Here is a 12,471-nt window from a genome sequence, read left to right on the forward strand (position 1 = left end):
CTCGATGGTGACGTCCTCTCAATGGGGTTCTGGGTGGGGGGGGTTGGTAGGTGGTGGGGGGTAGGGGTTGGCTCGGCAGGAGACGGACGGGTACCTGCTGCTCACACCCCCCACCACCACCCCCCCCAACAACCCCCCGCCGGGTACTAGGCACATCTTCCCCTTCCTCAGCTTCTCAACTCCCAGTCAGACACCAAACAAAAACCCCCCAGGATCGCAAGTTGGGAGGGGTTTTAAAAAAAAAACAATTCTTGGGCAAGGCCAACACCGATTGCCCTCGAGGCGGTGATGTGGGGGGAGGTGGGTGGGGGGGGTGGTGGTGGTTGCATTTCAGGGGGCCGCGGGTCAGGAGTCACCTGTAGGCCAGGCCAGTTGAGGGTGGCAGGTTCTCCCCCACCGCCCCCACCCCCACCCCCCCAACTAAAGGGGCATTCGTGAACCAGACGGGTTTTTACCACAAACCCCAACAAAACTAACAAACTTACAACAACAAAAATAAAATAACAAAAATTAAAAATTACAGCAAAACTAGCTTTTTTACTCCAGGTTTATTCATTAATTGAATTTAAACCCGCCCCCCGCCCCACCCTCCCCCCCAGCTGACACGGTGGGATTTGAACTCATGTCTTTATTAGTATTAGTCTGGGCCTCTGCATTGCTAATCCAGGGACACAAGCACTGTGCTGCTGGTCCCACTATGGATGGGAGCAGTGACAGGCGAGGGAACCCGTCCCCCACCTCTCCATAGGCCACATCAAGCTCCCCCCACCTGAGCGGGGGGTGTGGGGGGAGCAGGGGGATGGGGGTGGGGGGAGCAGGGAGATGGGGTTAGGGGGAGCGGGGGGTGGGGGTGGGTGTGGGGGTGGGGGTGGGGAGGAATCGAGGAAGGGGTGGGCACAGCCACTAGATGAGAGTGTCCCAAACCAGAATCCAGAGGCAGAGCTCCAGTCTCCACCGGGAGTGTCCAGAGTTTGGGAGGGGGTTGAACACTGCCTGAGGCTGAGAGACAGGCAGGGCCACAGTCTCGCTGCTCCCCAGAATGTGTTAAAGGAGGGGACCGGAGAAGATGGCAAATTGCCTGGAGGCTGCTGCTTACGACAAAGAGTTGGAGCTGGTTCCTGCTGATCTCCGGCTTCGGGGGGAGACTGGTTGATTCCTGCTCCCAGTATCTCAAGCGGCTCCTGGCCACCCCCATCCACTGACCCACCTCGTGGTGCTCACGCTGGAACCTGGGGAAAGAAAACACGTCAGGAGCAAAGCGCCAAGGGTGATGGGCAGCAGGAATCACATCGGCACACTGGCACTGTAACTTTCATTTCCACAGGTGCACAGCAGGGAGGAGACACAGAGAAAACAGCCGGGGCTAGAAACTGATGGGATGGGCAGTTTGCTGGACAAACAGATTCAGCCAAGTTTCCAACCTCTCGCTCACTTTGTCCCAACTTTTCTTCATTCTTAATCATGTTCAAGCAAACGAGATTTGGGTCAGGGCAAGTCCAGGCAGGTATCTCAGAGCACATCACTGTCCAAGGGTCAGTACTGAGGGAGCGACGCACTGTCAGAGGGTCAGTACTGAGGGAGTGCCGCACTGTCAAAGGGTCAGTACTGAGGGAGTGCCGCACTGTCAAAGGGTCAGTACTGAGGGAGTGCTGCGCTGTCAGAGGGTCTGTGCTGAATGAGTGCCGCGCTGTCAGAGGGTCAGTACTGAGGGAGTGCTGCACTGTCGTAGGGTCAGTACTGAGGGAGTGCTGCACTGTCGTAGGGTCAGTACTGAGGGAGTGCTGCACTGTCAGAGGGTCAGTACTGAGGGAGTGCTGCACTGTCAGAGGGTCAGTACTGAGGGAGCACTGCACTGTCAAGGAGTCTGTATTGAGAGAGTGCTGCACTGTTGCATGTGCTTTCTTTTGGACAGGTGGTCAATATTTATCCCTCAATCAACATTATTGAAACAGATTCACTGGTCACTATTTACATTGGTGTTTATGGAATCTTTCTGTGTGCAAATTGATTGCCCTGTTTCCAATGTGACTACAGTGGCCACACTTTAAAATTACTTCATTGGCTGTGAACAGCTTTTGGACGATCTGAAGTGGTGAAAGGTGCTTTATGAATTCTATACATCATAATAACAATTGTTCACTGTCCAATTTTTTAAAAATCAGAAAGTTGGGTGACTTTGTCACGGACCGTGTCTGGTGTTCTAGAAGCATCTCCAGTCGGTGAAGCTCATGGTTAACCTGGTTCCCGAAGGACAGCCAGCTCTCCTCCAGGGTGCTGAGCTGAGCCTCCAGCTCCGGGCTGCTCACAGTGTCCAGCAGAGCCTTCCCCTTTCTGAGGGCCTGGTCCACTCGAGCCTGGTTCCCATCGAGGCTGCTCCTGATTCTCTGTCAGGTTAAAAAAGAGAATTCAGTGTAAATCCCTGCCAGAAAACAACAATGGGTAAATGGCGCCCTGCTTCTGAAGCAGCGTCACCAGCTCTGGCTGGACATGTTCCATCAACGACCTCCTGCTCCTCACCCCCACTCTCCCACCATCAGCAAAGCTCCCTGCTCATTGGTCACTCAATATGTCCATCCTTACAGCGCCACGTTCACTCAGCCAATCGCAAAGGCGAGTAGACACCTCATGACTGGGTTGGATGATTTCTGACCATGAGGCAAGCCCCCGCTGTATCCCCTTCCCCCAACCTCCAATAGTTTTGTAACTGATGAAATGCTGAAAGACTTTTTGTTTTACAGAAAACAGACAGATTTTTAACGGCCTGATGATTTTACTCCTGGGTTTTTGTTGGGTAGCAGGAGAAGCTGTTCATTAATTCCAGGAATGCCCAAGGGAATCCTTGGAGACCTCTCCTTTTTTTTATTCATCCATGGGATGTGGGTGTCGCTGGCTGGGCCAGCATTTATTGCCCATCCCTCACTGCCCTTGTTCAGAGGGGCATTTAAGAGTTAACCACATTGCTGTGGGTCTGGAGTCACATGTAGGCCAGACCAGGTAAGGACAGCAGATTTCCTTCCCTAAGGGATATTAGTGAACCAGATGGATTTTTATGACAATTGGCAATGGTTTCATGGTCACCATTAGACTCCTAATTCCAGATTTTTATTGAATTCAAATTTTGAACCCGGGTTCCCACAGCATTACCCTGGGTCTCTGGAATACTAGCCCAGTGACAGTGTCACTATGCCGCTGCCTCCCCAAGGAACAGGCTATTTCCCAAAGCCATTCCTTCAGTCCCTCCTCAATAACCACCCCATAATCAGCACCTTGCGGATATAACATGCTGCGAATATTCAAGAGCCTTCTCTGATTCCAAGCGTGAATGCTGGAGGAAGGTTGCCAGGATTGTAACACTGGCAGACATGCAGGCAGTCTGTGGGCTAGTTACTTCCTGGCTGCTCCACAATGCAGCATGTTCTCCGTTCACCTCACTAACCACAGCCACAGGTCGCCAAGGCTGTAACCAGGCTGCCCCTGGGCAAGTCTCACCTCAAAGTTGCCGAGACGTTCAGCCAGCCTCTCTTCTGTCTCCTCCACTAGCCCAATAGAAGGGACTGCAGAGTTCAACATCTCCATCTCCTTCATCAGGAATGAGTGGTCCACCTCGAATTCTGTCCAAGCCTTCAAAAAAAAAATCAGGGAAACAATCACTCAAGCAAACACCAGAGCCAAAATCAATGAATGAAGCAATATCCGTGAGGAAGGGCTCTCACTGGAGCGTAGGTCCCCCTCTCCAATTTCCAACCTCACTAAAAGCAAACAGAGAAAAAAAGATTTAATTTCTATAGCGCCAGTCATGCCCTCAGGAAGTCCGAAAGGGCTTTACAGCCAGTTAAATACTGGTGTAATCTCCATTGCCGGAAACGTGGGAGCCAATTTTTGCACAGCAAGATCCCACAAACAGTAATGTGACAGTGATTGGATAATCTATTATTTTAGTGATCTTAAGCAAGAGATAAATATTGACCAAGATACCAGGGAGAATTCCCCTGCTTTTTCTCAAAGTGGAACCTTAGAATCTTTTACATCCACCTGAGAGGGCAGACGGGGCCTTAGTTCAACATCTCATCTGAAAGACAGCACCTCCGACAGAGCAGCACTCCCTCAGAGGGTGTGCCCACCTGAGGTTATTGGGCCCAAATCTCTAGATGCCGTTATTTTTTTCAAGCAGTTATTGGTGGCCGCTGTCCTAAGTATGTCTACGTCCCACAGTCAGGGTGAAGGTGCAGCTCATGTTCCTACCTGAAGGGCAGTTTCCATCTGGACACCATGCAGCAGAGCCCGAGGCTGAACAGCAGACACCTCTGCAACCAGCTCCAGCCACAGGTCCCAGTTGCGAGTGACAATTGGTTCTGGAATGTTCTGAGAAAACTGCTCTGCCAGAATCAGGTGATTCGCCAACCTACAGAAAAACAGCTGGAACCAGAGAGAAAGCAACAAATCAGTTTAAGTGTTGCTGGAACGGAGTAGGCCAGCACAGAGTGAGAACATGTGAAGTATTTTGCTCGAGTTCCCAGAATGACTGACAGAATGTCTGGTGGCCTCAACCGTTACTGCTTAATTAACAATACCTAGGCTACATCATTGGGTTTTTTGTCTTAATTTTATGACCTGCTCTCCTGAAGGTGCTGACTCTCACTGGGGTACAGATCCCCTCCTCTCCTGAAGGTGCTGACTCTCACTGGGGTACAGGTCCCCTCCTCTCCTGAAGGTGCTGACTCTCACTGGGGTATAGGGACCCCCTCCTCTCCTGAAGGTGCTGACTCTCACTGGGGTACAGATCCCCTCCTCTCCTGAAGGTGCTGACTCTCACTGAGGTACAGGTCCCCTCCTCTCCTGAAGGTGCTGACTCTCACTGGGGTACAGGTCCCCTCCTCTCCTGAAGGTGCTGACTCTCACTGGGGTACAGGTCCCCCTCCTCTCCTGAAGGTGCTGACTCTCACTGGGGTACAGGTCCCCCTCCTCTCCTGAAGTTGCTGACTCTCACTGGGGTACAGGGCTATACAGAGGGGAGGGGTCAGTGACGCCACACTGTAAGGAAAGTGGTATAAGACTGTGATTGGAGAGATGTAAGTTTTCTCTGTGGAACTGAGTAACGCACTCTCACTCCTTACTCAACTACAGGATTAAAATGGCAGTTCCTTTCCAAATGTACCATCAGGACTTCATTGACATGCTTTGGCCAATGTCCTTGGCAGCAGTGGCTATGGGTTGGTTAAGATTCCAATTTGCCAGCTCCTGAATGGGTAAATAATCCCAGCAAAGTTTCACCTCCCATCAGACAGAATAGGGGTTAAATTCACCCCAAAAACAACTGGAACATTCCAACTCATGGACCAGAGGGGAGTGTGAAATGTTGAATACAAATACAGATACAGATAACATTTAGAGGGCAGGGGGTGTGATTCATCTGCACTAGGTGTCATTTTCCACAAGTAAATATGTCAAAATCTCTGCTAAAACCTGACGAAGGGGTATACCAGAACACGGTGCTATTAATCAGATCGCTTCAGGGTTGTAGTGTCGGCTAGCATCAGGCTTGAAAACCATCAAGCTGTCCTGGATAGATGTCTGTCAGCCGTGCCAAAATATCCTAATCCCAGACTGAGTAAAAACAGTTCCTCTCTTTTTCTGACATTTCTGCAGGTCTAGAGCCAGGATTAACATATTGTAACAATGAAGAATTAGAACCAGCTCCACATTGTGTTTGTCTGTTGAAATTATCATCTGTTGCCCACTGACGGTATACACTCTCACACACGCATACACACACACACACACACACACACACACACACATGCACGCACACGTACACATACACACACATACACACCTACACGTGCACACACACACGTACACATACGTACACATGTACACACACGCACACCTACATGTACACACACGCACATATGTACACACACACGCACACATGTACACACACGCACATATGTACACACACACACACACACATGTACACACACACACACCTATACGCACACACACACCTATACGCACACACACACCTATACGCACACACAGACAGACACACAGACACACAGACACACACACGGACACACAGACACAAACAAACACACGCGGACACACGCAGACACACGCAGACACACAAACACACACACAAACACACACACAGACACACAGACACACACAGACACACACAAACACACACATAAACACACACACACAAACACACACACACAAACACACACACACAAACACACACACACAAACACACACACACACAGAAATACACATACACAGACAAACACATACACAGACAAACACATACACAGACAAACACACACATACAGACACACACACACGGACACACAGACTGACACGTAGAGACACACAAACACACAGACACAGCTACATACACACACACACAGAAACACACACACACACATACACTCACACTCGCGCACACAGAAATACACGCACACACACTTACACACATGCACACGTACATACACACACACACGTACATACACATGCTCACACACACACATACACACATGCACGTACACACACACACATACACACATGTACACACACGCGCGCGTATACATACACACACACGTATACGCACACACACACAGACAGACACACTCTAACACATATACACGCACACACTCACACACACATTCACACTCACACACAGACATGCACACGCACATTCACACACAGACACATACACACACACAGACACATACACACACACACACATGCACACACACCCCATACACATACACACCCCACCCACACACACACGCATACACACACACGTACACACCACACACACACACACAGACACACATACACAGACAGAAACACCCATGTACACACACAGACACACACACCCACTTACACATACACATACAGACACACTCTAACACACACACAGAAACACTCACACACGCACAGACACACACACACAGACACACGTGCACACACGTACGTACACACACGCACGTACACATACACACACACACATACATACACACATACATGCACACAGACACACGTACATACACACATACATGCACACAGACACACGTGCATACACACATACATGCACACAGACACACGTGCACGCACATACATACACACACGTGCATACACACACGTGCATACACACTCCCTCATTCAAACTGATTAAATCCCTCAAAGCTTGGTTGGTGGTAAAGGTGATTTGCAAGGGAGCCATGGAGAACCAACAGGACCCAAAGAGGTGGGAGGTTGGGGTTGGGGGATGGAATTTCAAGGCTGCAACAATTAACCTCAGTGCCCAATGGCTAGAGAGGGAGGGGTTAATCAGCCATGGATTCCGCTCCTGACCCCCATCCAGTTACTCTGCTGCAAGAATACGAGGATGGATGTTAGGTGGCACAATAATGCCTGTGATTGAACATCCAGCTATTTATTCTTCAGATGCCAGTCAAAGAGCACCCATCCCACCAGTGCACAGAATACCCACCCGCTTCACGTGGACCTGTACCTGACAGCAGCGGGCAGACAAAATGCAGCGTGAAGACGAGAGTAAATACCTTATAGTTCTGTAGGTGACTCCGTAATTCCCCAATGCTGTTGGTCCGTAGCTTTGCTTCCTGTGTAACCATCTCCTGTCCACTGTTGACCAGGCCTGAGAGACCCTGCACCAGACACTGGTACTGAGCTGCTAGCAGTATGCTGTACCATAGCTGTGCCCGCTGCTCTCTCACACACCGCCTTGTACCATCGAGGAGCTCCTTGTGAAGCAGAAAAAGATGTCGTCAGACCCCGGGGGGGGGGGGGGGGCAAAACAATTTGTATTTGGATAGCGCTTATCACATAGTAAAAAAAATTGCACTGGAGCAGTTGTGACACCCAGACGCAAGATGAGATATTCGGCAATTTTTTTTTAAAAAAATGTATTCTTTCATGGGATGTAGGCATCACCGGCAAGGCCAACATTTGTTGCCCAGCCCTAACTGCCCTTGGACTGAGTGGCTTACTAGGTCATTTCAGGGGGCAGTTAAGAGTCAACCACATTGCTGTGGGTCTGGAGTCACAGGTAGGCCAGACCAGGGGAAAGGACAGCAGATTCCCTTCCCTAAAGGACATGATGGGTTTTTACAACAATCGATGATAGTTTTCATGGTCACCCTGACTGAGACTAGTTTTATATTCCAGATTTTTTTTATTAATTGAATTTAAATGCCAACAGCTGCTGTGGTGGGATTTGAACACGTGTCCCCGGGGCATTAGCCTGGGGGGCCTCTGCATTACTGGCCCAGCTCGATAAAAAGTATGGATAGGAATTGGCTTTAAGAAGCATCTCGAAGTGAAAAGAGAGAGGGAGGCAGAGAGGGAATGCCAGAGCTGAGGGCCTACGGAGCTGACAGTGATGGGGCAATTGAAATCAGCATTTCTCAAGAGGCCAGACGTGGAAAGGCGTAGAGAGCTTAACAGGTTTCAGATCCGGAGCAGTTTACCGAGATAGGGAGGGCTTTTTAAAACAACGATAAGAAGTTTAAAATTTGACATGCTGCCAATCTGGGAGCCAATGTAGGTCAGCGCAGCGACAGCTATGACTCCGCGGGTAACCTCTCACCTCTGACTCAGACAGCTGTGGGGTCAAGTCCCCACTTCAGAGACTTGAGTCCCATGCTCTCAACACACTCTCCAGTGCAGTGTTCAAAATAAAAAACAAAAAACTGCAGATGCTGGAAATCCAAAACAAAAACAGAAACAGAAATACCTGGGAAAAACTCAGCAGGTCTGGCAGCATCAGCGGAGAAGAGCACTGTTGACGTTTCGAGTCCTCGATTCTGTGCTCTTCTCTGCTGATGCTGCCAGACCTGCTGAGTTTTTCCCAGGTATTTCTGTTTCTGTTTTTGTTCCAGTGCAGGGCTCAGCGAGTGTTACTCTGTTGGAGGTGCCAACTTCTGGATGGGATGTTAAACTGAGGCCTCGTCACCCCTCTCAGATCCCATGAAAGATCCCATGGCACTACTTCATAGGAGAGCCAGGGAATTCTCCATCGCGTCCTGGCCAATATCTATACCTCAAACAGCATCACAAAAACAGATGATCCACTCATTGTCACATTGCTGCTTGTGGGAGCTTGCTGTGCGCAAGTTGACTGGCATTTTTCCAATATTGTAACAATGATATCACACTTCCAAAGTACTTCATTAACTATAAAGTGCTTAGGGAAGTCCTGAGGACTTAAAAGGTGCCATAGAAATGCAAGTATTTTTCGTTCTTTCTACAGGGGTGATGGGTGAGCAGGACTTGGTGTGAATGAGGACACAGGCAGCATGATTTGGGATAAGCTCAGGCTGGGAGTTCAGCTGAGCGAGTGTTACAATCGAGGTAATAAAATGGCAAAGGTGAGGGTGCTGCAAAACAGAGTTAGGCAACGTTACAGGACTGGAACCAGACAGTGCAGGAGAGGAAGAGGGGCCAGAGCAGCCCGTCATGTTTATACCGTCAGCGGATAGACATCCAGAGATGCTGCGAGTTCGACATCATATTGTTCTCCTTCTGAAATCAGAGCCAGCAGCTGGACATCAAGGAGATCCAGGTCACACTCCATCTTCTCAATCAACTGCAGCAATCGTCAAAGAGAGAATTAGACCAACACAGCCGAGACTCAATAATACATCAAATACTACACTCCTCATTGTAACACTCACATATACCCCACACCCCTCACTGTTACACTCTCATATACCCCACACCCCTCACTGTAACACTCTGATATACCCCACACCCCTCACTCTAACACTCCGATATACCCCACACCCCTCACTGTAACACTCTGATATAACCCACACCCCTCACTGTAACACTGATATACCCCACACCCCTCACTCTAACACTCTGATATACCCCACACCCCTCACTGTAACACTCTGACATATCCCACACCCCTCACTGTAACACTGATATACCCCACACTCCTCACTCTAACACTCTGATATACCCCACACCCCTCACTGTAACACTCTGATATAGCCCACACCCCTCACTGTAACACTCTGATATACCCCACACCCCTCATTGTAACACTCTGATATATCCCACACCCCTCACTGTAACACTGATATACCACACACCCCTCACTCTAACACTCTGATATAGCCCACACCCCTCACTGTAACCCTCTGATATATCCCACACCCCTCACTGTAACACCCTGATATAACCCACACCCCTCACTGTAACACTCTGATATAGCCCACACCCCTCACTCTAACACTCTGATATATCCCACACCCCTCACTGTAACACCCTGATATAGCCCACACCCCTCACTGTAACACTCTGATATATCCCACACCCCTCACTGTAACACTCTGATATACCCCACACCCTTCACTGCAACACTCTGATATATCCCACACCCCTCACTGTAACACTCTGATATATCCCACACCCCTCACTGTAACACTCTGATATACCCCACACCCCTCACTGTAACACCCTGATATAACCCACACCCCTCACTGTAACACTCTGATATACCCCACACGCCTCACTGTAACACCCTGATATAACCCACACCCCTCACTGTAACACTGATATACCCCACACCCCTCACTCTAACACTCTGATATAGCCCACACCCCTCACTGTAACACTCTGATATAGCCCACACCCCTCACTGTAACACCCTGATATAACCCACACCCCTCACTGTAACACTCTGATATATCCCACACCCCTCACTGTAACACTCTGATATACCCCACACCCCTCACTGTAACACTCTGATATACCCACAGCCCTCACTGTAACACTCTGATATAGCCCACACCCCTCACTCTAACAGTCTGATATACCCCACACCCCTCACTGTAACACTCTGATATACCCCACACCCCTCACTGTAACACTCTGATATAGCCCACACCCCTCACTGTAACACCCTGATATAACCCACACCCCTCACTGTAACACTCTGATATATCCCACACCCCTCACTGTAACACTCTGATATACCCCACACCCCTCACTGTAACACTCTGATATACCCACAGCCCTCACTGTAACACTCTGATATAGCCCACACCCCTCACTCTAACAGTCTGATATACCCCACACCCCTCACTGTAACACTCTGATATGCCCCACACCCCTCACTGTAACACTCTGATATACCCCACACCCCTCACTGTAACACTCTGATATACCCCACACCCCTCACTGTAACACTCTGATATACCCCATACCCCTCACTGTAACACCCTGATATAACCCACACCCCTCACTGTAACACTGATATACCCCACACCCCTCACTCTAACACTCTGATATAGCCCACACCCCTCACTGTAACACTCTGATATAGCCCACACCCCTCACTGTAACACCCTGATATAACCCACACCCCTCACTGTAACACTCTGATATATCCCACACCCCTCACTGTAACACTCTGATATACCCCACACCCCTCACTGTAACACTCTAATATACCCACAGCCCTCACTGTAACACTCTGATATAGCCCACACCCCTCACTCTAACACTCTGATATACCCCACACCCCTCACTGTAACACTCTGATATACCCCACACCCCTCACTGTAACACTCTGATATACCCCACACCCCTCACTGTAACACTCTGATATACCCCACACCCTTCACTGTAACACTCTGATATACCCCATACCCCTCACTGTAACACTCTGATATACCCCACACCCCCTCACTGTAACACTCTGATATAGCCCACACCCCTCACTGTAACACTGATATAACCCACACCCCTCACTGTAACACTCTGATATAGCCCACACCTCACTGTAACACTGATATAACCCACATCCCTCACTATAACACTCTGATATACCCCACACCCCTCACTGTAACACTCTGATATACCCCACACCCCTCACTGTAACAAAAACAGAATTACCTGGAAAAACTCAGCAGGTCTGGCAGCATCGGCGGAGAAGAAAAGAGTTGACGTTTCGAGAACTTCTGTCGAAGTTCTGTCGAAGGGTCATGAGGACTCGAAACGTCAACTCTTTTCTTCTCCGCCGATGCTGCCAGACCTGCTGAGTTTTTCCAGGTAATTCTGTTTTTGTTTTGGATTTCCAGCATCCGCAGTTTTTTTGTTTTTACCCCTCACTGTAACACTGATATACCCCACACCCCTCACTGTAACACTCTGATATACCCCACTCCCCTCACTGTAACACTCTGATATACCCCACACCCCTCACTGTAACACTGATATACCCCACACCCCTCACTGTAACACTCTGATATACCCCACTCCCCTCACTCTAACAGTCTGATATACTCCACACCCCTCACTGTAACACTCTGATATACCCCACACCCCTCACTCTAACAGTCTGATATATCCGAGGAAACAGTGACCATAACATGGTAGAATTTAGCAATCAGTTTGAGAGTGAGAAACGTTGGTCAGAAACAACTGTGCTAAACTTAA

The 12,471-nt window shown here is 49.3% G+C and overlaps 1 protein-coding gene across 1 annotated transcript in view; it reads right to left on the bottom strand.

Moving 5' to 3' along the window:
- LOC121292384 (nesprin-2-like) overlaps positions 1-12,471 on the bottom strand; it is a 277,262-nt gene that overhangs the window by 19,946 nt on the left and 244,845 nt on the right. Inside the window, exons 45-50 of the mRNA XM_041214234.1 lie at positions 9,491-9,610; positions 7,566-7,766; positions 4,243-4,416; positions 3,490-3,621; positions 2,188-2,384; positions 1,097-1,229 (exon numbers count right to left, since the gene is read on the bottom strand). Coding sequence (XP_041070168.1) covers positions 1,097-1,229; positions 2,188-2,384; positions 3,490-3,621; positions 4,243-4,416; positions 7,566-7,766; positions 9,491-9,610 — 957 coding nt within the window. The remainder of the gene's footprint in view (positions 1-1,096; positions 1,230-2,187; positions 2,385-3,489; positions 3,622-4,242; positions 4,417-7,565; positions 7,767-9,490; positions 9,611-12,471) is intronic.

This window comes from Carcharodon carcharias, chromosome 20 (assembly GCF_017639515.1).
Source record: "Carcharodon carcharias isolate sCarCar2 chromosome 20, sCarCar2.pri, whole genome shotgun sequence".
NCBI classification, from domain to species: Eukaryota; Metazoa; Chordata; class Chondrichthyes; order Lamniformes; family Lamnidae; genus Carcharodon; species Carcharodon carcharias.